At 43.7% G+C, this 24,304-nt stretch overlaps 1 protein-coding gene across 1 annotated transcript in view; it reads left to right on the top strand.

Annotated features, from left to right (window-relative positions):
* The window catches only part of DDX10 (DEAD-box helicase 10), a 273,197-nt gene extending 251,585 nt beyond the window's left edge, over nucleotides 1-21,612 (top strand). Inside the window, exon 18 of the mRNA XM_021710807.1 lies at nucleotides 20,939-21,612. Within this exon, the coding sequence (XP_021566482.1) occupies nucleotides 20,939-21,116 (178 nt within the window). The 3' untranslated portion in view covers nucleotides 21,117-21,612. The remainder of the gene's footprint in view (nucleotides 1-20,938) is intronic.
* Nucleotides 21,613-24,304: the final 2,692 nt, after the last annotated feature.

Genomic DNA, 24,304 nt, shown 5'->3' with positions numbered 1-24,304 from the left:
GTGGGTTCGAGACCTACCTGGGCAACTTGCCGAGACCTCATCTCTACAATAAATAAAAAGTTAGCTGGGCATGGTAGTGTGCTCCTGTAGTTCCAGCTACTTGGAAGGCTGAGACAGAAGGATGGCCGAAGCCCAGCAGGTCGAGGCTGTGGTGGCCGGGAGCGGCCACTGCACTCCAGTCTGGGTGACAGAGTGAGACTCCAACTCAAAAAAAAAAAAATGACCTCAATGGCAATGAATCAAAATGTACGTAAACTAAAACCAAAATTGTTTAGGATAAAAAGTATTTGGGAGATTGTATACACTAGATTTTTGACAATAGTAATTGTTTCTGCTGCTACTACTGTTCATAATAACATCAGTGGAGTTTTTTTTGTGTACTTCCAGTTTGGCCTCATCTTCTTCTTTGCTCATAAGCTGACTATATGCTAAGGTCTTGTGATGCCAGCTTTAGAGGGTCCTCCTGGCATGTTCATAGGTCTTCCTTGCTTTGGTGTTTCTAACCTCTCTGTAATCATGGCCACAGCTAGCGCTCCAGCTTCTTGGTCGTTATCACTCTGCCAGTAGGTTACTCTCTGGGTGTAAACTTAGCATGTTCAGAGGTGAGTTCATTCTTATGGGACTAGAGATGCCAATTAGAACATAGCTATTAGTCCTAGACGAACTAGCATGAGCCTAATTCCTTTGAAAGTTTCCTCTTTTTTTGTCATTTTGTTGACACCCATAAACATCCAGCATGAGTAACACTTTTGCCTCTCCACATGGAAGGACATTATCAGCAGGAGACAGGTCATGGAGAGCTTGATTTAGCAGAGAATGAATGAACCTGGAGTCAACAGTTCCTCTTCAGAGAGGTCTGACAGTGTTTTAAAGAGTTTCTACTTCTGTCTTCCTTCTCCAATCAGTGCACAGCTGTAGTAGAATTTAAACTATCTTCAACCTTTTAGAATTAGCAGAATTGTTGTCTCTAGCACTGAGATTCCAGAGAGATTCTGATGTGCAGGATTCGACTCATTTAAGTTAGCTTGACAAAAAGAGATCTCTTGCTTATAATACGGTCACAAGAACAATGAAAATGATGTGACTCTGAGTTCTTTTTAAGGAGCTTTTTAAAGGAGCTTTAAGAATGCTACTATGAATAGCTCATTTATCCTCAGAAACAGGTAGTCTACCCACAGTACAGGGGAGTTGGGTCCAGATGACTGAACTGCATCTGAGGCTCTAAGCATTTGACAACAGCTGTAGAAGGGAGAGCCTGCTTTGATGTTCTCTGGTTTCTTTCCTCATCTTCATCCATCTTGCGAACTGGTCCAGGCTGTGTTTTGCTCTGTGACTTTCACCTCTCATTCCTGCTTTGAAACTGTAGAATTAACATTGGTAGAATTAATGGAAGATGTTTGGGTTTGCTGTTATTATCACTGTTATTAAAATAGAGACAAACAATTTGGTAGGAAACCTAGCTCTTTGTTTCAGTGGCCTTTGTGACATTCTAGGATTTACTGGTCTGCAGGGCACTAGAATCCTGTATTCTCGTCTCCAGTAAGTTTCGAAAGTGTTCCGTACCTTTTGAGAAAAAAAGACCTCAAATATTGTAATTACAGTATACATGATTTTTCATTTCAGATAGCTAATATAATGTAGTTACGTTGCTTCCACAGTAGAAGTATTTTTAAAAGCCTCTCTATGTGGTGCCAAGAAATGGAGTAAGACCCTTCTGCATTATTTAAATCACATTCTACTTATTTAAGAGTTAAAAATACTCATCTGTTAGTCTCTGGCTTGTCATTTAGCTTCCATTTCTTTGGACTAAGAATGTGCTAGTATCTGTCATACGCTGGGCCTACGCGTGCAGGTATAGAAGATAAGGCATTAAATTAGAAAACTATCTTTGCTGCATTTGCAGAGTTTTTAGTTTCAGTTCAGTGGGGTTACAGGTAGCTAAATAAGCAACTGTGAAACAGTGCGTTGGGTTAGTGCTGTGGTTTGCCTGCTAGAGGAGGTGGTGGGGAGTGGAGAGGTAAAGATCACGAGCCTAGCGCTGGGCCTGACTTGAGCCTGTGGGTAGGGATGATGTCAAGAGAGCTAAGCCTCAGCTGAGCAGGGGGAAGGGTGAATCGCCCTTCTGAGGAGTGTGGCCTTTGAAGTGAGACAGGAGTGTCTTCACCATGTTTCAGTTAAACTCTCCATTCGTTCCATCTTTCCTCTTTGCTGGGCTTCAAAGCTGAGGGATTGGCTCTGAGCATGCATTTAAGATTAATTTTTGTACATCTAGTAGCACTTTTCATGTACGGTGTATGGCTCTCTTCATGTAAATTGTTAATGATGTGAACATTTGTGATGTATTGAGTACGATGGAAGATAAACATCTGGATGTTCCAGATATTCATTATCCAGTCAAATTAAGTCTTTAATATTTATTTTAACCTTTTCAAAGAAAAAAAGGAAAGAGAAAAGGTGATGGTTAGACTCTTAGTAGCTTCTCTCAGTCTTTGCTTCACAGACTACAATATCTGACTTAGGTAGGTTGCTTTATAAAGAGTTGTTGTATGATAAGATGTGTGGTAGATTATTCTAGGTGACATAAGACCATTTACATCCATTATGTGTACTGAGATAATTTAGATGTAACTTATATATGGCTTGACAACTTTTCCTGTACAATGTAGACTGTTCCACATATAATTAGTTGTTCTTTTTTTCCTTTGTGTGTGTGTGTGTGTGTGTGTGTGTGTGTTGGAGTTTCACTCTGTCACCCAGGCTGGAGTGCAGTGGCACTGTCGCTCACGGCCACTGCCGTCTTGACCTGCTGGGCTTTGGTGATCATTCTGCCTCAGCCTTCCAAGTAGCTGGAACTACAAGCCGTGCGCCATCACGCCTGGCTAATTTTTAAAATTTATTTATTGTAGAGATGTGGTCTCGCCATGTTTCCCAGGCTGGTCTCGACCCCCTGAGTTCAGGCAATCCTCTCGCCTCCACCTCCCAAAGTGCTGGGATTACAGGCATGAGCCGCTGTGCCTGGCAGCTTTTACCTCTTTTTATACAGTTTTCAGTCAAGAGACTGATGAAAGTGTTTTAATCTGCATGTTTGTTTTTTGCTGGTGTGTTTTTGTTTTGTTTTTCTTCTTAACTCTGTTCCATGTTGTTTTCTGGCTGCTAGTGAACGTGCCTGTCTTTTAAAACGATCTCCTTTGTGGAGTGGATAAACCACTCTCATGGCTGCGGTTTCTTCTAGCGTTGGGTTCTGTCACATCCACGTAAGTTTTGTGCAGCAGCTCCCTTTCCGGGACTCCACAGTCAGCTTCATGATATGTGGAAGGCTTTTCACCTGGAAAGCGAAATTCCCAGAAACCATTTTCATTTCCTTCTTAATTCTTTTTGGTTGGGGCTGAGTGTGACACTTAGGCATTTTGTATAAATATTAATGGAGTTATTGGTGTTAAATAGAGAGGATGCTTTTTTTTTCAAGGAGCTTTTTCTTACTTAAAGCCTAGGTGATTGTTTTTTAAAAATCCTATTGACCACGGTTTCCACGTACTTGAACCTCTGTGAGTTGGTGAATCTAGTTGTGGGCGACAGATGCTGGAAGAGGGCGATCTGGCTTCCGGATATATTCCTTCCTTTACCCTCTTCAGATTCAGGAGGCTTATCTCCCATTCCAATATGCCTAGCTGCTTTCAAGAGGAAAAACTCAGTCATCTCTCCTTTTCATCAAACATTTGAAAATAAGAATACTTAGAGAAACTTCCCAGGCAGATTGCAGAGGGAGGGCTGGAAAAGGCAATGTTACTTGCCCTGAGACTTTCAGGGGAAAGTTCCTACACATTGAGGAAGGAGGGAGTTATTTTCTGGGGCGAGGGTTGGGTTGAGATGGGGAAGACATAGAATGAGAAATTGGGGATTAAGAAACTACTCTTGACCAGTCATGGTGGCTCACACCTGCAATCCCGGCACTCAGGGAGGCTGAGGTGGAATGATTGCTGGAAGCCAGGAGTTGGAGACAAACTTGACCAACATAATGAGACCCCTGTCTCTCCAAATAAGCAATACATTTTTTAAAAATTGCCAGTTGGGGTGGCACATCCCTTCTAGTCCAAGTTACTTAGGAGACTGAGGTTGAGGGTTGCTTTAGCCCAGGAGATTGAAGCTGCAGCAAGCCGCGATCCTGCCACTATACCCCAGCCTGGGTGACAGAGTGACATCCTGTCTCCAAAAAAGAAAAAGAAAAAAGCAGCAGCTACTAGCTACTCTCTTGACCTTCCTTGCAGTGTCCGTTTTTGCCCTATGCTTTCTATTCTGTCATTTAGTCAACCATTGTATAACTATTGCTCAGTGACAGTTGTGAGCTTGTCATTTTTCATAAGTGCCAGATCTCTAAGAAGATGTATGGATGGCTCAGGCTGCTGTAAGGCCATGATGAACCACCCTGACTGGTCGGGCTTTCTTGGCAGCTGTTCCAACTGATATATGGCAACTTTGTTTTCACCAAAAAGACCATTGTGAATGACTCTTGCCAAGGACCATTGTTTTTTTCATTTCACATTGCTTCATGTAGGATGCATTCACTCCTAATGACTGCATGACTTTCCATCACTTAGTTACATCACTCCCCTTTTGGAATTTTAAGTTGTACCCATGTTTAGGTTTTGGGTTCTTGTTTGATTTTATTTTGCTTTTTTGCCAGTAGGAGTATTTTTTTAATGGGCAGCTCTTTTGAAGACTGGATTTTCTCTCTTTGTGAAGTCATTTGAAGGACTAATGAAGAGTGAGACTAAAATGTAAAACTTCGTTTTACCAAATAGCTAGAACACGGGACATGCTTGGGTAGGTGATGATCTTGAATATTGAAAACTAATCAGGGAAAGTAGTTTGAGAGAGAAACTGATGTGCTTCTGGGGAGCACAAATTGTCCCACATGCAGATTAGTAGTGAGAAAAATGCATAACATAAACCCAACTTGTATGATGTTTAGTTTTTTTTTCTTAATTTGGGAAAAGAGGATTAATTGTATTTTCTAAATCATGCAGAGTGGGGATTCTTAACCTGGACTCTATGAACAGGCTCTAGGGGATCTTGAACATCTTGATATTGCACGCAAAGTGATGGTGTGGGTAGGCATGCAGTATAGACCCTCCTGTGCTTTTATCTGAAAGAGGAAGTCATGATTTTTCATCGAATTCTCAAGCAGATTTATGAACCCCCCAAAATAGACAGACTGGGGCGAGGCTTTTGGCCAAAGCCAAATGACGTCGTGTTATAGAAGCAGATGTGGCCGCAGAGTAGTGGTGTGACATGCAGTCTTCTGCCTTCTGTTTCCTTCTCTCCACCCTCAACTTTCTCTGATTATTAGAATTCTGATCCAAGAGAATGTTTTTTCCTCTCCTCTTGCAGTTATGTTTATAATGAACTCTGAGCCAATCAATCTTTTCTTAGACTAAATTGTTTTTACAAATCTGTTTTTAGTACTGAGCAGCTAGAAGAGAGACATTAAGGATGTGATACATTTTCACTACCAATTCTATATGCAGTAGCCTTTGCTGTCAGAGGAAGCCGAGCAGATTTTATGGAATATGCTGCAGTAATTAATCTTCATTAGGGCTGTTGCATGGCCTTGAAGATTGAAATTTATGATGGGGGGCAGTTTCTGGCACAACATATTTGAATACCAAAGTGCCAATACTTAGGGATAGGTATGAAGATTGCTGAGACGTTGTTAAATGATCACAAGCCCATTTATTAGCTTTAAGTTATTTAGGAAATAGACCACACTGCATTTTCTGATACGAATGCAAGAAGGAGAGTTTTGTTCAAATGGGGTGCACACTGAGCTCTTGGGTGCCAAATGCTGGCTCTCATGGCGTCTTTTCACAGCTAACTGAGCAGCGCCTTGTGAAAGGCCACACCAGGGTTTCTGTGTAAGGGAACAATCGCTATTTTCTACCTCTGGACCCACCCTCAGCTTCCTTGCAATCAGCGCAGTCTGCAGTTTCACCTGATTTCTTTCCTTTGCATTCTCAAAAAGAGAGAACAGAAGCAGCAAGAGGTTGAAAAGCGGCACAAATATGTTATTAACAGGAGGGCTCTTTCTTGAACAGCCCCGTCCTGGCCTTAGTTAAGATTCCTGGATACGCTGCATGGCAATGCAATCCCGTTTCACAGTTTAACACATATGAGCTTGCACACTCCTAGTTGCACATGAATGACAGCAGCCACCACGGAAGCTAGGAGCTCTAAATGAGGCATCATGACGCTTTCTGGCTACACAGTCTCTTTTTCAGTCAGACTTACAGAGTCCCTCATGGTTTCATTTGCCATTTTGTCACTTAATTATGGGAACTGCCTGCCCCAGCATCCTTGGAAGCTTAGTGCTCACTCCAGTAATACATTGTGTTTCTGTAAGGTACTGCATCCCTCAGGAGAAAAGTTGGCAGGTTTTCCCAGGTCTGTGATGCCTTGACCACCATCATATCAGACAGCACTTGGAACTTGGTATGGTGGTTTTGATTCCAGAACCCGTGCAGCCCAGGGAATGCAGTTTCTGGGTTACAGAGGACATTCTGATCTGCTTTCTTGGTTTTAATTCACACATCATTTATTTAAAATTTGCTCTTTACTGATCGGTGGTCTTCCTAGTCATGTCAGGGACCAATGATTACTTTATTCTTCTTGTTGTAATATATCCTTTGCCCTACCCCTTCCTGCCTGTTGGCAAAAGCTTCCTAAGAGCTGGAGAAAGAATTTAAAACCTAAGTGGAATAAGTCCTAGGAGTTCCTTCTACATGGAATAATACATCAGTGAGTCAGTCTCTTTCCGTATGCCTTTCTGTATCAATACACAGGAAAATTTAAACCATGTCTGATCCTGGCAGGATGTTCTCAAAAGCATCTGTTTTATAAAAACAGTTGCCCTAGCAGGTGCGAGATATGAATTACATGAGGTTCTCTGAACCAAGAGACTGAATGCCTTGCCCCCACACACCACTGCAAATAGTTTTGTTTTTTGTTTTTTGTTTTTTTGAGTTGGAGTCTCACTCTGTCACCCAGACTGGAGTGCAGTGGCCACTCCCAGCCACTGCAGCCAAAACCTGCTAAGCTCCGGCGAGTCTTCCGCCTCAGCCTTCCCAGTAGCTGGAATTACAGGCACGCGCTACCACGCCCAGCTGATTTTTAAATTTATTGTAGAGATGAGGTCTCACCAAGTTGCCCAGGCGGGTCTCGAACCCGTGGGCTCGGCAATCCACTCACCTCAGCCTCCCAAAGGGCAGGATTACAGGCTGAGCCACCGAGCCCAGCTTGGATATAGTTTTAGAATATTGATCTACGTGGCTATATTATCATAAACTTAGCAATGTGGGGAGAAGTAGGAGTTTTGTGAAATTAAGACTGTGTTAGAACAAGGGCAGGCTATTTAGCCTTGTAAGGGAAAACTGGGTTTCAGGGTCAGGCAGACCTGAGTTTGAGTCTTTCTTTTGCCGGTTGTAGATCTTGGACAAGTTACTTAATCTCTGTGACCCGGTTTTCTTACTCAGTCAAATGAAGATAATTCTTGCCTTGCAAAGTTACTGTGAAAACCTAATGAGGTTGAAAAGAAAGACACGTAATGGGGTCATTAATATATGGTCAATTTAATTACTATTAATAAAAACAAAACTGGTGGGAGAAATTTTTAAATGAGTATATACATTGATAAGAATAAAATTTACTGTCCTCTGAAATATCTACTTTTTATTATCTCCCTCATCAAAGTCATTCATTAAACCCTCAGATAGTGCCAGGCCCTATATTCAAAACAGTTTGCAAAACTATCCTGCAGCCTAGGCTGAACTGAGTGATATAGTGAAAATAAAGTCATGTAACATATCCTCTTCATCCTATGGATAGAGGGCATATAACCAAGTCGGAGGGTGAAATTCCTCTACCTGTCTGTTGTCCCTCGACATTCCCCTTGCTCAGGCATTCAGTAAACTGCAGGTTTTACTATGTGCCTGGCAGAAAGCAGGGAAGAAGTGAGATTGGGTCCCAGGCCTCATGGAGCTTACACACCAGTGAGAGAGACTGACCTTAGGGAGGTAGACAAAAAGCAGACAAGAAGTGGTGGCAGGCCTTGTGAGGAGGGACAATCGGTAGCTGACGTAGTGAGGAAGACCCTCACTAAGGCGCGACCTGAAGAATTATTGAAAGTTTCTTCTGTAAAGAAGGAATGATTCATCCTCGTGTTCTAATAATTGCACGGACAGTTATTAAAATTTATTGACCCTAATAGCTAACCATGACTATACAACAGTGCGTATTCCTGTCAGAGCAGATTCCTTGGCTTCCTTTCATTCCATCAGCCTTCTACCCAGGTGGCTATCCTGAGCATAATACTGGTTTCGTGGAAGGGAATTTTTTTTTTTTATTAATAGATTTTTTTTTTACCAGTTTTAGTTAGAGTTCTCATATTTATCCATGGTTCCCCCCGGTTTCCTGTTAATGACATCTGGCATGCATGTGGTACTTCTGTTACAAGTGACAAACCAATATTGATGCATTATTATTAGTTTACATTAGGGTTCATTCTTTATGTTGTACATTCTGTGGGCTTGGGCAGATGTATAGTCACATGTATTCACCACGACAGTATCCTACAGAATAGTTTCACTGCCCTGAAAACTCCCCGTGTTCCACCGCCTCACCCCTTTCTCCTTCTTCTGAACCCTGGCAACCACTGGTCTTTTTATTGTCTCCATAGTGTTGCCTTGTCTAGGCTGCCACATGGGTGGAATCATACAGTATGCATCCTTTTCAGATTGGCTTCTTTCACTTAGCAATATGTTTTCAAGTTTCCTCCGTATCTTACTGTGGCTTGATAGCTCATTTCTTTTTATCATTGAATAATATTCCATTGTATGGGTGTGTCACATTTTGTTCATCTATTGAGAGATGTCGTGGTTGCTTCCAAGTCTTGGCAATTTTGAATAAAGCTGCTATACATATTCATGTGCAGGTTTTTGTGTGGTAATAAGTTTTCAGCTTCTTTGGGTAGCTCTCAAGAGGCACAAAGACTGGATCGCACGGGAGGAGTATATTTCGTTTGATAAGAAACTGCCTAACTCCTTTGCGGAGGGACTGTATCATTTTGCATCCCCCCGGCAGTGAACGGGAGCTCTTTTTGCTTCACAGTCCCATCAGCATCTCAGATTGCCAGTGTTTTCAAAAATTTCACCATCCCGGAAGAGTTTTCATAGTTTAAAGAAAGCTGTCTTTAACTCTTAAGTAACAGTCAACCCTGACAGTAATATGGTTTGTTTTTTCAGATTTTGACTGGATAGTGGGTTACATCCTATTCCAGCAAACATGAATTTCTAGCTTAGCATCGTCCTTTCTTCTGAACAGGGCTGCCCTTTGAGGAACTTTCCGCCCAGCCTCTCAGTGCTAAGGCCCTTACCCGAGATGAGGCTATTAGTAGTATACTTAGTTTTAATAAAATCAAAGACTCCCATTGCTTGCTGAGGACCTTCACCCACCAGGGTCCCAGGACCTCTCTTCCCTCTTGGAACATTTGTCCTAGACTCTTGTCCTACCCATGTCCTGACCCTCATGGCATTCCTTTTCAGCTGACCCAGTTCCCCAGGAGTTCTCTTTGTCAGTCGATCCACAACATTGAGATGTGGGGCCAGCAACACAAACCGCAAACTGGAGTGAAATGTTCAGGCTGGAATTATAGTTCTGTTCTTCATGACTCTGATTCGTAGCCTAACGTGTCAAATGGGGTTTTTAGATACTAGCCTTAACCTCATCTCTCACTTGTTTCAATGAAAAAGTATTTTGTGTCTTAACAGACCTGAAAGCTTTTGAAATATAAGACCTCTTAATTTAAGAGGCTTTCACCTTCTGTGATAAAGGACAATGTAACCTAATTTAGCATTAAATTGTAAGGTCATTCCCAACATGAGGAGTTGGAGAAGTAATAATTAACGTTTATAATGCATTTGCTATGCATATATCACTTATTTAGTATTTCCATGAGGTAGATATTAATTGCATTTTACAAATTTAAAAATTGACACTCAATGAAGTTAAGCAGTTTTCCCAAGTTTTAGGCAACTGCTAGGGTTCAAGTCAGCTTTGACTGACTCCAAAGCCACTTTCCTTTTCTCTATACTAGAATTTTTGTAAAGATATATTTCATAACAGCAGTTGATCACCATTAAATAACTACTTTTTTTTTTTTTTGATTTGGAGTCTCACTCTGTCGCCCAGACTGGAGTGCAGTGGCTGCTCCCGGCCACCGCAGCCTTGACCTGCTGGACTCCGGCGATCCTTCCGCCTCAGCCTTCGGAGTAGCCAGAACTACAGGCATGCACTACCACGCTCGGCTGATTTTTTTAAATTTATTGTAGAGATGAGGTCTCGCCTGCCCAGGCGGGTCTCGAACCCGCAGGCTCAGGCAGTCCACTCACCTCAGCCTCCCAAAGGCGCGGGATTACAGGCTGAGCCACCGAGCCCGGCTTACTTTTTTTTTTTTGGAGTTGGAGTTGGAGTCTCGCTCTGTCGCCGAGACTGGAGTGCAGTGGCCACTCCCAGCCACCGCCTCGACCTGCTGGGCTCCGGCGATCCTTCTGCCTCAGCTTCCAAGTAGCTGGAACTACAGGCACGCGCTACCACGCCCGGCTAATTTTTTATTTTTATTGTAGAGATGAGGTCTCGCCTAGTTACCCAGGCGGGTCTTGAGCCTGCGGGCTCAGGCAATCCACTCACCTCGGCCTCCCAAAGGCATGGGATTACAGGCTGAGCCACTGAGCCCGGCATAACTACTTTTTAAAAACAACCATTTCGACGTTAAACAGGGAGAGGAAGAAAAGAGATATTATTTACATTATGAGATGTATACATTGCCAGAGAAGTTACATATAAAGTTAAAAAAAAAAAAAAAACTTTCGCTGTTACAGCATCTTCCAAATATACAGAATTAAACTCGATAGGGGATTACAGTAAGATCCAGATATGCTTGACTAGATGCTGTAAAATACCTTCTGCATGCACTTTAGGAAGCAGAAGTCCTTTTAATCACCTGGTTACAATTCTTCCCATTTCATTTGTCTTCAAATCCTGTGTCTCAGTTTTACTCACAGGTTATCGTGTCGTGTGCTTTGCTGAAGTCTAGAAGCATTTATTTCCCTTCTCTTCAGTCTAATAGGCTTCTCAAAGCAACAAGGTTATTCTCATAGGAATTGTTGTTAGTGGCCAGTGAAAGCTACTAGAGCCAAGGGTCTTTTTCTTTTTGCTGAAAAAAAAAGGAGTCTCTCTATCTGTAATGGGTCAGATAGTCGATATTTTATGCTTTAAGGCACCCTCAACTCTGCCATTGCAGTAGTAATGCAGCCATAAATGATGATACATAAGCAAGTAGGCATGGCTTTGGCCCACAGGTGTAATTTGCTGACCAGTTCTTAAGAGTGACCACTTTGGCTAGGCATAGTGGCTCACACTGGTAATCCCAGCACTTTTTGAGAGACTGAAGCAGGAGGATCACTTTAGGCCCAAAGCTAGAGAGCAACCTGGGCAACATAATTAAACCCTGTCTCTACCAAAAAAAAAAAAAAAGCAAAAAGTAGCTGGGTGAGGTGGCTCACGCCTGTAGTCCCAGCTACTTGGGAGACTGAGACAGGATTACTTGAGACCAGGAGTTCAAGTTTACAGTGAGCTATCATTGTGCCACTGTATTCCAGCCTGGGTAACAGAATGAGACCCTATCTCTTAAAAATAAATAAAGTTAAAATTTTAAAGACGACCACTTCCTTTGCTTTTTTGAGTCCGTAATTCATTTTAAAGTCTTGTTGAAAGCTTTATATATTTTGCAAAATTTACCTCCTCTCCTTTTCTGAAAATGAGAACCAGGCTAGGTATAGTGGCACACATGCCTGTAGTCCTAGCTATTTCGGAGGCTGGGGCAGGAGGATTGTTTGAGCTCAAGTATTCAAGGCCAGCCTGGGCAACATAGCAAGACCCCCATCTCTAAAGAAAGAAAATGAGAACCGTGTTTTGCCTGTTTCTAGTCTTTGAGAATCCTCTTCTGTTCTCCACTGTATCACAGATCACCAAATGAGTAAGAGTTTTTACATTCTCTAAGTACCCAGCATATCATTCCCAAGAGTCAAGGACTTACTTCATTTGAAGCAGCTAGTGGCATCATATAATTTTCACCCACTTTAAATTTCTTTCCTAGATACCAGTGTTTCTTGTTTTTGTTGTTGTTGCTTGTTTTTTTGTTTGTTTGAGTTGAAGTCTCACTCTGTCGCCCAGACTGGAGTGCAGTGGCCGCTCCCAGCCACCGCAGCCTCGACCTGCTGGGCTCCGGTGATCCTTCTGCTTCAGCCTTCCGAGCAGCCGGAATTACAGGCGGGCGCTACCATACCCAGCTGATTTTTTGATTTATTGTAGAGATGAGGTCTCGAACCCGTGGGTTCAGGCAATCCACTCACCTCGGCCTCCCAAAGCGCAGGATTACAGGCTGAGCCACTGAGCCCGGCGCTTGTTTGTTTTTAAACCAAAGGTCTTTCTCCTCAAAAGAAGATAAAAGTTAGGAGTTGAGAATTTGCTTTTTCACTTTGCTTTCCATCAACAGGCTGTATTCCAGGGGGCTACTACGTGGGGTTTTGTAGTTGGGGGAGAGATTGGCTTCAAATCCAAGTATGACTAGCACATGTAAGATTTACAGGGTGGCGCACCTTTGGGAGGCTGAGGTGAGTGGATTGCCTGAACCCATGGGTTCGAGACCCACCTGGGCAGGCGAGGCCTCATCTCTACAATAAAATCAAAAAATCAGCTGGGCATGGTAGCGCATGCCTGTAATTCTGGCTACTCAGAAGGCTGAGGCGGAAGGATCGCCGGAGCCCAGCAGGTCGAGGCTGCAGTGGCCAGGAGCGGCCACTGCACTCCAGTCTGGGCGACCGAGTGAGACTCCAACTCAAAAAAAAAAAAAAGATTTACAGGGTGGGAGTCATTGATGGAAAATTGCTAAGAGGAAACATCAGTGTTATGGAAGATTCTGACTCAGTGGGCCTGACAGGGTCATTATGGAGGGCGAGCCTGCGGGGAGAGGTATCCAGAGTGGGGATTGGGTGATTTGATCAGATATCGAGGGCAAGAGATTTTTGTTAAACTGACTCAATAGGATTCTGGATAAAACTGGACTAAGGGTGCATAACCACTGAATGAAAGCTAAAGCCTGGTCAGAAAGAGGACTCAGAATGAAGTCAGACACAAGACTGGTCAAGAGAGAATGTCCTTGTCAATGCATAAGTCCCCAACATACAAATAAGTTCCATCCTGAGAATGCATTCGTAAGTCCAATTTATTTTAAGTCCAACAAAGTTAGCCTAGGTGCCTAACTAACACAATGAGTTATATAGTATTGTATGTATTTAATGGATGTACTGTCACCCAGTGGAGAGAAATAATGCATAAAAAATGCACATTCCCATCTTTGTTTGCAACCTGAAGGTTTATATGTAGGGGACTTACTGCACTTCATTGAGGGTTAAGGTTTTGATGTGGTCACACATTTTAAAAAGTATAATATATATTGTTACAAAGAAAATCAACAGTAATCATTTTTGTTGAAGTGACATGACAACTTTTGATTTTACGAATAATGTTGAAAGTATTGCCTTATTTTTCATTCTGAGTCTGAGGTTATTGGGTACTTCTTTTTTACAGTATCATTTTTCTTCTTCCATTAATGTTTTAATTTTCACTGTGACTTTGATCTTGTGAATTTCTTTGGAATGATACACTGGAGAAAAACAACACAGATTTGAAAGTCTACTTATATGGCCTTAAATGAATCATCTCTGCTGCAAAGAAAATAAGACTGTCACTTAGTTAGGGATTATTCTGGTTTTACTCCGTATGACATAGGGTGAGCCGGTGGTGTAAAAGCTGAGCCCAGTGACTTTATTTATTCAAGAAGTATTTATTGAGCTCCTGGATACCAAGGCAGTGTGACTGCAAAGGAGAATAAGACAAAAATATGTCCTTGGGGAACTTATAATCTAATGGAGGAGGCAGGTGAGCGAGTAGACAGTTACCGTCCAGCATGTCATGACCATGGTAACATGTCACAATGTGCACGGTGAATCCTAAGGGTGCTTAATCCAGACTGGGTGGTGAGGGAAGGCTTCCCAGGGCCGAGTCAGGTGAAGGATGAACGAGAAGCCTAAGGAAGGCAGGTGCAGAGACCCTGCGGGAACAGGTGGGTCTGAAAGATGATGTGTCAAGCTCGGGGTATGAGGAAGAAAGTGGTTCGAGGATGCCTTCTGGGTTTTTAGTTGGGGGGCGGGGTGGTCCTTTCCACTTGGAAGGGAGGAAGAGTAGATTTGGGCAAACATCTTGTATGAGGGGCAGGTTTAGTTTGCCATGCAGCTAGAAATATTTAGGAACTGGCTGAATATGCTGATCTGGTGCTCCAGAAAGACTCCAGGCTAGAGATGCAGATTTTTCAGTCGTCAGCACCGTGGAAGAGAGTTGAAGCATTGCATGAGAATTCTCAGAACAAATAAGTAAGATGAGAATAGTAGAACCCCAAGAGTGGAAACTGGAAAAATCAACACTTAAGTCATGGTCAGAGGAAGAGTGAGCCGGGGAGGTCCAGCCAGGAAAGTTGTCATCAACGTCCAAGTGCATAAATGTGGGTGATTCCTGAGACGACCCGTCCAGAGGCTGCAGTCTCGGCGAGATTCAAACTGTCTCTTGACCGAGTGTCGGCCCAGTAGGAGTCGTGTGTTGAGAAAAACAAGTTAGTTGCTGGGCTTAGCCATAATTTGACCACTTACGTAATTCTGAGATACATGCAAAGCCAAAATTTAGAACACCAGAACTTGTGATATTAAAAACAGAGGATTAGTCAGCAGACAGGAGCCTGTGCACCCACAGACCGGACTGAGTGTTCTGGGGGCGCTCCCACACATGACACTCTCCTCTAACTCTGCTGGAAGTCGAACTAGAAGCAAAATCCGTTGACAAGTTGCCCCTTCATTGCCGCGGCAGTGATTCCCGGGACTTGGGACAACTCCAGCAGTCCTCTCCACCCCTCAGATGAGCGGGTCTTTATTGCATGAGTTCTTTATTCCAGTCATCTTCAGAGATGAAGAAGACAAACAGCCCCAGACCTCCGAAGGTAACCACGTATAGGCACAAGAATAAATCTATACAGGACCACCACGAGAGCCCTCCGAATGAATGCGTAGGAGAGGCCCAGGCAGGGTAAGGTGGCGTCTGTGAGGAGGAGGCGGGTTTTGAAGTCTAAGGGAGAATTTAGGTAGTTGGAAAGGGAATTTCACATGGAGACAAAAGAAACTGAGAAACCTGGAGCTTGTTCAGGGAATAGAAAGGAGCCTAGAGAACAGGAGGAATGTAAAGGCGCTAAGTGCAGAGTGGGCCACAGAGGCAGGCTGTGCCACACCATGGGACTCCTTAGAGATTGTGCTGCACAGACTTTCCAGGCAGTCACTGATACTCATGAAAAACGGCAAGAGCCAAGCTGTGCTTGACAAAGATACTTCTCTGAGCGTACACACGATTGGCTGGAGAAAGGCAAATGTTACACAGGAGACATTCAGATTGTGTAAATGGTACTTCAACAAGAACCATGATTTAAGATGGCTGGTTTTTCATTCTTTTTCTGTCTTCTTGAGGGGAGAGTGGGCACGGAAACCCAATATATCGATAATGAATGGCTCCCTAAGAAACCTAATGTGTAAAACTGAAAAGTAAAGTCCTCAGGGACGCGCACAGATTTCTCCATGTGGTCCGTGGAGCACTATTCTCGAATCAAGAATGATGACTCCCAACCTTTTTATCATCATAGAGAACTTTTGTTTTCAACTCTAATGGTCCTGTGTTTTGAAAGATTTGTCTCTCAAGAAAGCTCATACTTAATATTTTACATTTGTTTTTATCACCAAAGACATAATTTCCAGCCCATCCAAGTTTCTGAAGTGTTGAGCATTTATAAAGCTCAGTTAATATAATTCTAGCCAAAAGCAAAGAAATCGCCCAGTGTAGGCTTTGGCATAATTGCAGGGTTGTTGCTGTTTTTAAACGTTGAAAATGACCAGGCAACCCCCTCGGGTCCCCTCCTGCTCTGGGAGCTGTTCTGTCCTCTCAATAAATCTTACTTTCCAGAAAAAGAAAAGAGAAAATGACCAATATGTCCTGACCTAACAAGTCTCACCTTTTCTCATACGTCTGTGGATCCAGGGACCCTAAGATGGAGATCAGGTCGTCAACAGGAGCAGAGATCATATCTCACACCTATTCATTATGCTTCTGAGCTTCGTGAGATTACAGAGAAGAATTGACATATACCTAGCTGCCCAGAACTTCAAATTTAATCTAATTTTCTTTCTTTTTTTTATTGCAGAGAGTAGCACAGGCTCATTACAGAAAGATCAGACTAGATATGTACCAGCAAAAAGAACTTTTAAAAAAATCTTCCACATTTTCTTCTATGCAAACATGCATATATACTTTTTAAGGCATAAGTGGAATCTCTTTTTGTATCGGTTTTATAACTGTTTTCAGTGTCCATAGCTACATAGTATCTCATTTCTAATTTTATAACGCATTTATTCCTTTATAGTTGGACTTTGGGATTTCCAGCTTTCTGAAATTAAAAATAGCTATGCCCTAAATAACCTTGTAACAATATTTGTATATATCCCTAACTGTTTCCTTGGGAAACATTCCCAGAAGAAAATTTGCTGGGCATACTTTCTTTAAAGAAAGGTGCTGCCAATTGCCCTCCAGAAGGTTGTGCTAATTTACATTTTCACTCTGGAATTTCTCATTGGGAGTTAATATGCGTACAGGTGAGAAGAATCACCTTAGTATCATAGTAGCAATATTAATCACAAAATGAGAAATAATGGGCCTTGAAGGGCAAGGGACAAGCCTGGAAGAGAGCGGTGGCATATTCACAGCGGGGCAACATGTCCACTGGTCTTGTGAGTAAGGGCCGCGTCGAATGAAGGACCAGGAGGACAGCTGACCTGAGCACACGGACTCTAGGTTTTCCTCCCTTTCTTTTGTTTCTCATGAACTTAAACACAGACTGCACTCTTATTTTTGAGTGACTAGGAATCAATTCTGTTGAAAAATCAGTTCAGCTTCTAGAATTTCAATGTTTGGGTTCAGCTCCTTTAGAAAGTGAGAAAATTATATCCCATTTAAAATCCATTTACAAGTATACCGAGACCTTAAAATTGAATTTACATTCCAGTGTTCCTAATTATTAGCAATGAGTAAATTGTTTGGCTTAGATGGTTATTTTGGGTATCAAGACAAGCTTTTGCGCACCCCTTTTCACTAAAACTTCAAAACCATTGAAGCAGAATTTCCCTGTCATTGTCTGTTCCAATTACATATTACATGATTACCTTTTTCTTTGTACTTTGCAGTATCATCTGTTCTTTAAATGATACACCAGCCATTACTAATTAAGTCTCTTTATTATGTGCGTTACTGAAAGTTAGAAGCTCTGAATTTTTTAGCATCGGTAGTTTTATTTTACAGCAGTCATAGGGGTCTCGGTGCTCTTGGTGCTCTTGATTGAGCCACGCGTTTGCTTTCTACGGTGCTCTGCCAACCGGAATGTTGCTCTGTCTTAATGTTGAGCAGTGAGGAGGCCGCTTTGACACATGCCTCCAGCATTTAAAGAATGTAGAAGGAGTCCAGCACTTACGTGCCATGGAGATACTGACTTGAAGGCCAAGTGTGAGCTCAGGCTCTGGCCCTGTCCTGTTGTGTAGGCCACAACCGGCTGTCAGTCATCTCGTGAACCTCCTCGCCTCCTCGGGCTCAGTGGACGACACTTATTTCATGAAGGGAGCTCCCAGGTGTTACCTGCTTCCAACCTGTATTGCATTTTGATTTTTGCAATGGACTGTTATCTTTAGAATGTTCCACTGTCTGTTTAGTAAGCTGCCCCAGTGGTGGTTGGCCATGGAGTCCCCAGTCAACTCATCCGCGAACGCTGATGTGAATTTTCATCATTCCAAATTCTGTTCCTGGCTGCTGATGTGAATGTACCTCGTCGCAGAAGACTGTCTTTTTGGGTTTGTAATCCAAATAAAAATGCAAGTACGGAAAGCTCATCAGAGTGGTATCTGAGGCAAATACCAGATATGTCTGCAGGTTTCAGCTGTGTTGTGAAAAGGTGACAATTTAGGAAAGACTATTTTGCTTGGGCTTAAGGACAAAAGTTTGCAGCAACCAGCTTCAGATTGATTTCTTTTCTCCTGCTCTCAGTGTTAGGAAAGTGAAGAATTTGCCAATTGCGAATGTGTTAAGAACTCTGGATAGTAATAAGAGCTGCTCCCAGAACTTGCAGACAATAATTAAGAATCAGGAAACTGGAAGTCTGTGTGACATACAGTAGGCTGTTACCCCTCAGGAAGCTCCTGGGGAACATTAGCAAGATGGGGTCAAAGCCCCATCTGACTCATAAGGATATAAATAAAAGGAAGCCTTCTGGTGCCATACCACCAGGAAGGGGCTTTGTCTGAAGAGACCTCAGTGGGGCCATATTTTGCTTTCTGCTGACTGTAATAATTGTTATCCCCCTTTTGGTGGGTTATACCTATACTGTTTATTATTTAATTTGTTATACAGATGGTTACATATTTGCTATGGAAAGTAGTATAAAATGCCTTTCTGGAATTTGAGGTGACCCACAAAGCCGCAAAGCTGCCTATTGCGAAAATATTTGGGCTACATAAATTTTCCATCTTCTTTTTATTATCTGAACCACCTATTTCCTGCAGGGCATAAGTGCAGGAGCGCATGAACAAAGGAGGCATTAGCAGAGCCCACTAATTAGGCCATTTCTGACGAGCTGCTCTGAGGTGCACTTGATGTACAGGCAGGGCAGAAATCAGTATTCCCTTGAACCCAATAAATCGCGGCACTATAGCCCAGTGGGATTGGCACAGGACTGGCTGTACTCATAAGCAGATTAGGGTTCAGTACTTTTTTTAAAGTCCCCTTTTCACTAAGAATTATTTTAATTATTTGCTGACTGAATTCCCATCACAGGGATGCTTTCATGTTCCCTCCAGGCGCCCTTTACAATGCAGCGAGTTGAGGCTTTGAGTAGCCTCTTGTCTTTCCTCCAGTGGTAAAGGAGAATGGCTGAGTCAGAGCATCGGGCACTCATATACAATTATTTACAGTTTTGCATCAAGCTGGTCATAAATGGATATGCTGATTAGGCGCATTTACTTCGCCATCCACTCTACCCTCTTCAAGAATAACGAGTTCGTTGGAACTTGAGCACTTTGTGCTCTTGTGGAATAAATCATGAGCCTGGAATAGAATGTAGTCTTTCTGTGATTTTTTTTTTTCCTGATTGTTGTATACTGTCAATGTGAGAATTTGAAAGGGAGTAGTTTATAGGCAGAAAGTTAAGGGCTAGGCGTGGTGGCTCATGCCTATAATCTCAGTACTTTGGGGGGCCAAGGTGGGAGGACTGCCTGAGGCCAGGAGTTCAAGACCAGCCTGGGCAACATAGCAAGACCCGTCTCTCAAAAAAATTTAAAAATGAGCTGGGCGTGGTGGTCTGTGCCTACAGTCCCACCTACTGGGGTGGGGGCACTGAACTGGGATGGTCCCTTGAGCCCAGGAGCTAGAGGCTGCAGTGAGCTGTGAGTGTGCCACTGCACTCAGCCTGGGTGACAGAGTGAGACTCTGACGCAAAAAAACAAAAACAAATAAAGTGAGTATGTATTGAGCACTACTATGTGCTCTCATTTTTATAATTTTGTTTAATTCTCACAATTCTAAATAAATTATATAATCCCCATATTTACAGATAAGAAAATTGAGTCTTAGACATGTTAGCTGAGTACGATCTGACTGTGTTGATGCCAAACCAATGCTGTCTCCACAGTTAGTTCTTTCAGTCTCTGTCATCCAAAAGTTGACTGAGTTAATTCTAGTTGTTTTCAGTAGCCTGCCTTGGGGGCTCAAGTCAGGCTCTTTCAGGTCTGGGTTTGAATCCCATGTGTGTAACTGGGTCTCATTATGTGAACCTCTCTTAGCCTCACTGTAGATTGAGGCCAATGCACCCCACACTAGGGGCTTTCGGGAAGATAAATGTTGAGCTCCACGTAAGGTATGGAGTGCAGTGCCAGACCCTTAGTAAGCCCTTAATACGTGGTTGCTACTGCCGCGCTATGAGAGGGGCCTTTTATTTTGTTTTAACCTTGTGCTCAATAATTGGGTCATCTTGGAACATGATGATATCTCAGAATGCTTTGAGGATGTTATTTTGCTTTTTCTTCTATTTTTAACATATCAAGTGATCTCCTCCACTTTCGGAAATTAGCTTCATTGTTATGGTCTGTGTCTCGGGTCTGTGCATTTTACTGCAATACTGTGGGCTTTCTTAAGACTGTGGATATGTCTTAGATACAAGTTCTTAAATGGGGTGATTTTATTTGATGTCTTAAGTAATCTGTAATTTAACATTTCGAGTTCTCTCTTACTTACGATCTCTAGATCATAGCTCAGTGCGACAGATATTAGAAACCGTGTCCCGACGTTTGCTAGCTCACAGACTACTGCCTAAAGGGGGCCTCTCAGCATCCTGCGACCGTGGGCCATGCTGCCATAGCTCCCTAGACCCGTCGTGCAGACTGGACGGCACCGTCGCAGGGAGGACCCAGTGCCTGGCAGGCCCTCTGTCCCCATCTGCTGATGGGAAGGTGCTCGGCGATGACCCAGCTTGGTGCTGCTGTGGCTTCTGCCTGCCTTGAGTAGCACTGTCACTTGACCGACTCTGTTTCTGGTCCTTTGGCTTGACTCAAGAGAAATTTTTATTCTTATGCCTTAAGTGTTTGATTTCATTCTAACAGGCCTGATTATTTATAAAGTAAATCCTTGGGTTTGTTCCCAGCAGGGATACCAAGAAGAAGCGAGGAATGAGGAAGAGGGACGACAGCGACGTGGAAGACGTGGGGCCAGCGAGTCGCAGCAGCAAGAGGGCCAAGAGGGACGCCTCGGAGCCTCTGGATACGGGCCTGTCCCTGGCTGAGGACGAGGAGCTGGTGTTGCATCTGCTCAGGAGTCAAAGCTAGCTGCTCCCCGTACCTGCTTGCTCCTCAGAGCCTGTGGTCCTGATCACGTGGGCAAGAAGCTGGACAGGCCACCCGGGTAACCTTGTCCCGCTCCCAAGGATGCATTCTCCAGGCAGAGGCAAGCGGTCCTTTCTCTCAACCCCTCCGGGCACATGCTCTGGGCTGTCACGCAGCCCTTGCAGAGCGGCAGTGCCCTGGACAGTTTCCCGTCCCGCTTTCCAGTGTGTGCTCGGTGGGACGTGATCCGCGGGCTCCTGCTCCTTGTTGTTGGAGATGCTTCCTCTGTTTTACTGGCAAGTTCTGGAACTCTTGTGTCATTGTTAGAAATTCACGTCTTGCTTAGGATACAGAAGTTCTGTGCTGCTGTTAGATAAAATTGTTCATAATTTTGATGTATTTAATCTTTGCAAAAAGATTGACTATGATGGACCAGCTCTGGGAAAGAACGAGTATTTTTGAATTGAGATGATCAATAATAAACATATTTCCCATAAAATAAAGTATTAATGTTTGCATTAATATAAGATGAGCAAACCCTCAAGGGGAGGTTCTTAAGGTCCTCATGCTTGGCTGATTCCTGAAACTGCGTGAGCCTTCTCCAAGAGCTGTCGTTTAACTTACACTTGCAGATTTCCTAGCGGTCATTTATAAAATCTACAGCCGTCCTGAGTCTGAAGACTCTGTGACCAAAACCTGGTCTGTCATGGAGCACCTGGCAGCCTGCGGTTCCTGCTTTCGACAGCAGCTACCCCAGGCCACTCCCCCAGCCCAATGCCCGATGGTGAATAAAAGGCAAAACAAGACAGAGCCTCTTTTTTAGTTACAAACAACTGTCAGATTCTTCAGCGGGAAGGAACATGGTGAAGAAATCAAGGTCTTGGCTTGAAGCAATGATTGTGTCATAGATCTGTCACCCCCGAGTTATTCTGTCCCCTTTCTGCCTCCCCACTCCACCCACGCACAAATATCCACACTTTCTGGCAATGGTGCAGATCACTGATCCAAGGAGGTGACTGATGGCCTTACACCCGGTCATCTCAGACTCCACTGCCAACTGCGCCTGACTCCATGTCTGTCTCCGAAAAGCTTCCCTCCTTTTCTACGCAGTGTCCTCATGAACCGGCACAATGTCTTGCCATCAAAGCAAGGAGCTTGATGTCGCCTGGTCTTCTCCCTTCCCCACTCTTCACGGTACTGGCTCGCTGGTTCCTCTTCCGTCACGACATTCTTACCCATTGTTGATTCTCTATCCTCATGGCTTCTGGCTTCAGTCAGAGTTCAGTCTCTCCCTGGGACCTGCCCAGACTAGTGCAGGGTCTCCTGACTGGCCACCTTGCTTCTCCAACCCAGGCTTCCATGTGGTCAGAAACCCCCTCACAGCACACATGAGGGGGGACCCCCAAAAACCTGCAATTACCTTTTGGAGGGAGGCCTCTTGTAGTACAGGCTTACCTTGCTAGATAAGTGTTCTAGGAACCCATGAGCTAGCATTGTGAAAGCCTGCATGGTGGCAAAAATAGCCCAAGTTGTGGCAAATAGCTGACTGGTTCTTCTGCCATGATAATTCACCTGTCCACACCGTGCTGAGTGTTCAGCAGTTTTTTACCTATGCCCTACCCTCCCTATTCACCCTGAGTGACTTTTGTTGTTGTTTCCCTGGATGTAAAAAGTTCTCAAAGGGAAATGTTTTGTCGATGTGGAAGAGTTGAAACAAACAACGGCAGAAGCACTGAAAGGCGTCAAAATCGACGAGTTCAAAAACTGTTTTGAGTCATAGAAAAAGTTCTCAATAGTTGTATTGCATCAAACAGAGAGTACTTTGAAGGTGACTGAAGTTTAAATGCGTAGGAATAAATACACAATTTTTTATAAAGGAATTCTGGGGGTTTTTTTGGTTCTCCCTCGAACAAGTAGTTTCCTTCTCTGCTACCCTATAAAGGGGGAAAAGAGAGAAGCAAATCCATAATATTAGTGCATCACGAAAAGAGCCAGTAGAAAGAGGAAGATGATTGAGTGAGGGAGGTCTTTCTGGAGCACAGGAAAGAGGAGTGACGTAGATTGCTTGGTCCGGGACCCAGAGAAGAATTCTTTTTTAGAAAAATGTGTTTTTTAATTTTTGAGTTGGGTCTCACTCTGCTGCCTACACTGGAGGACAGTGGCGTGATCACAGCTCACTGCAGCCCCAACTGATCCTACCACCTCAGCCTCCCAAGTATCTGGGACTATAGGTGTGTGCCACCACACCTGGCTATTTTTTTAAAAAATTATTTTTGGTAGAGACGACGTCTTGAACTCCTGGGCTCAAGCAATTCTCCCATCTCGGCCTCCCAAAGTGCTGGGATTATAAGCATGACCCCCCTGCAGCCAACCGAGAGAATAATTCTTGTTTGTTGCTTAACTGAGGCTGAGAGGCCGTTCATCAGGCTCATGGAAAACCGATCCCTAAAATTACGTAAGTCTCTGATAGATAACACCCAGCAGCAGAGTCCTTTGGAGGGCTGCCATCTCATAAGCTTAACATGGCATTTTCGATTTGTTTGGGGCTGTAAAAAATGGTGAAGTTTAATTAAGTGTAATTAATTTTGTTACACAACATTTGAAATATGCTGAACATGGAAAGCCATCTCTCTGCCAGAGGATGCAGATGTTCCCAGGAAGCTGGGGTGGGAGGGCGGGGAGGGGACGGTGTAGGTAAAGAAAAGAGAACCTGCAGCCAAGATTTCAAACCCTGTTTCGGCTCTTTTAAGACCATTTTCCCTAGATGTGTCATCCTGGTGCGATTTTCTTCCACAGCCCCTGCTGATGGGGCAGCCCGGGGCAGACATGTTTCATACCATTCTTACCCACTGCCTGCTGCTGGCTCAGAAGCTGGCCACACCCCCGTCAGCCCACCAGCGGGGCTGGTGCAAAAAGTGTGTCCAGACAGGGTTGAATGGAGCAAGTAACGTTTCTACTGTCAGGAACTGACATTCAGATAGTGAGCGAAATAGGAAGCTTGTGAAACAGACCCGGGAGTACCTGGTAGGCAAGGAGACCTCCAGTTAGGAGGTCGTCAAAGCTGTCAGTGGGAAGAGAACTCTGGCCAAGAGTAAGGAATGATGGTCAGGGAGCCAGTCAGTTCGATCTGCGGCGACCCGGGGAAAGGAGTGACCCGTGGTTGGGGCTGTCTGGGGACACCTGCCGGGCCT

This window comes from Carlito syrichta, unplaced genomic scaffold (assembly GCF_000164805.1).
Source record: "Carlito syrichta isolate Samal-C Ts95f unplaced genomic scaffold, Tarsius_syrichta-2.0.1 Scaffold301555, whole genome shotgun sequence".
Lineage (NCBI taxonomy): Eukaryota > Metazoa > Chordata > Mammalia > Primates > Tarsiidae > Carlito > Carlito syrichta.
Note: the sequence above shows the minus strand (reverse complement) of the source record. Positions and strands in the feature narration are given on the sequence as shown.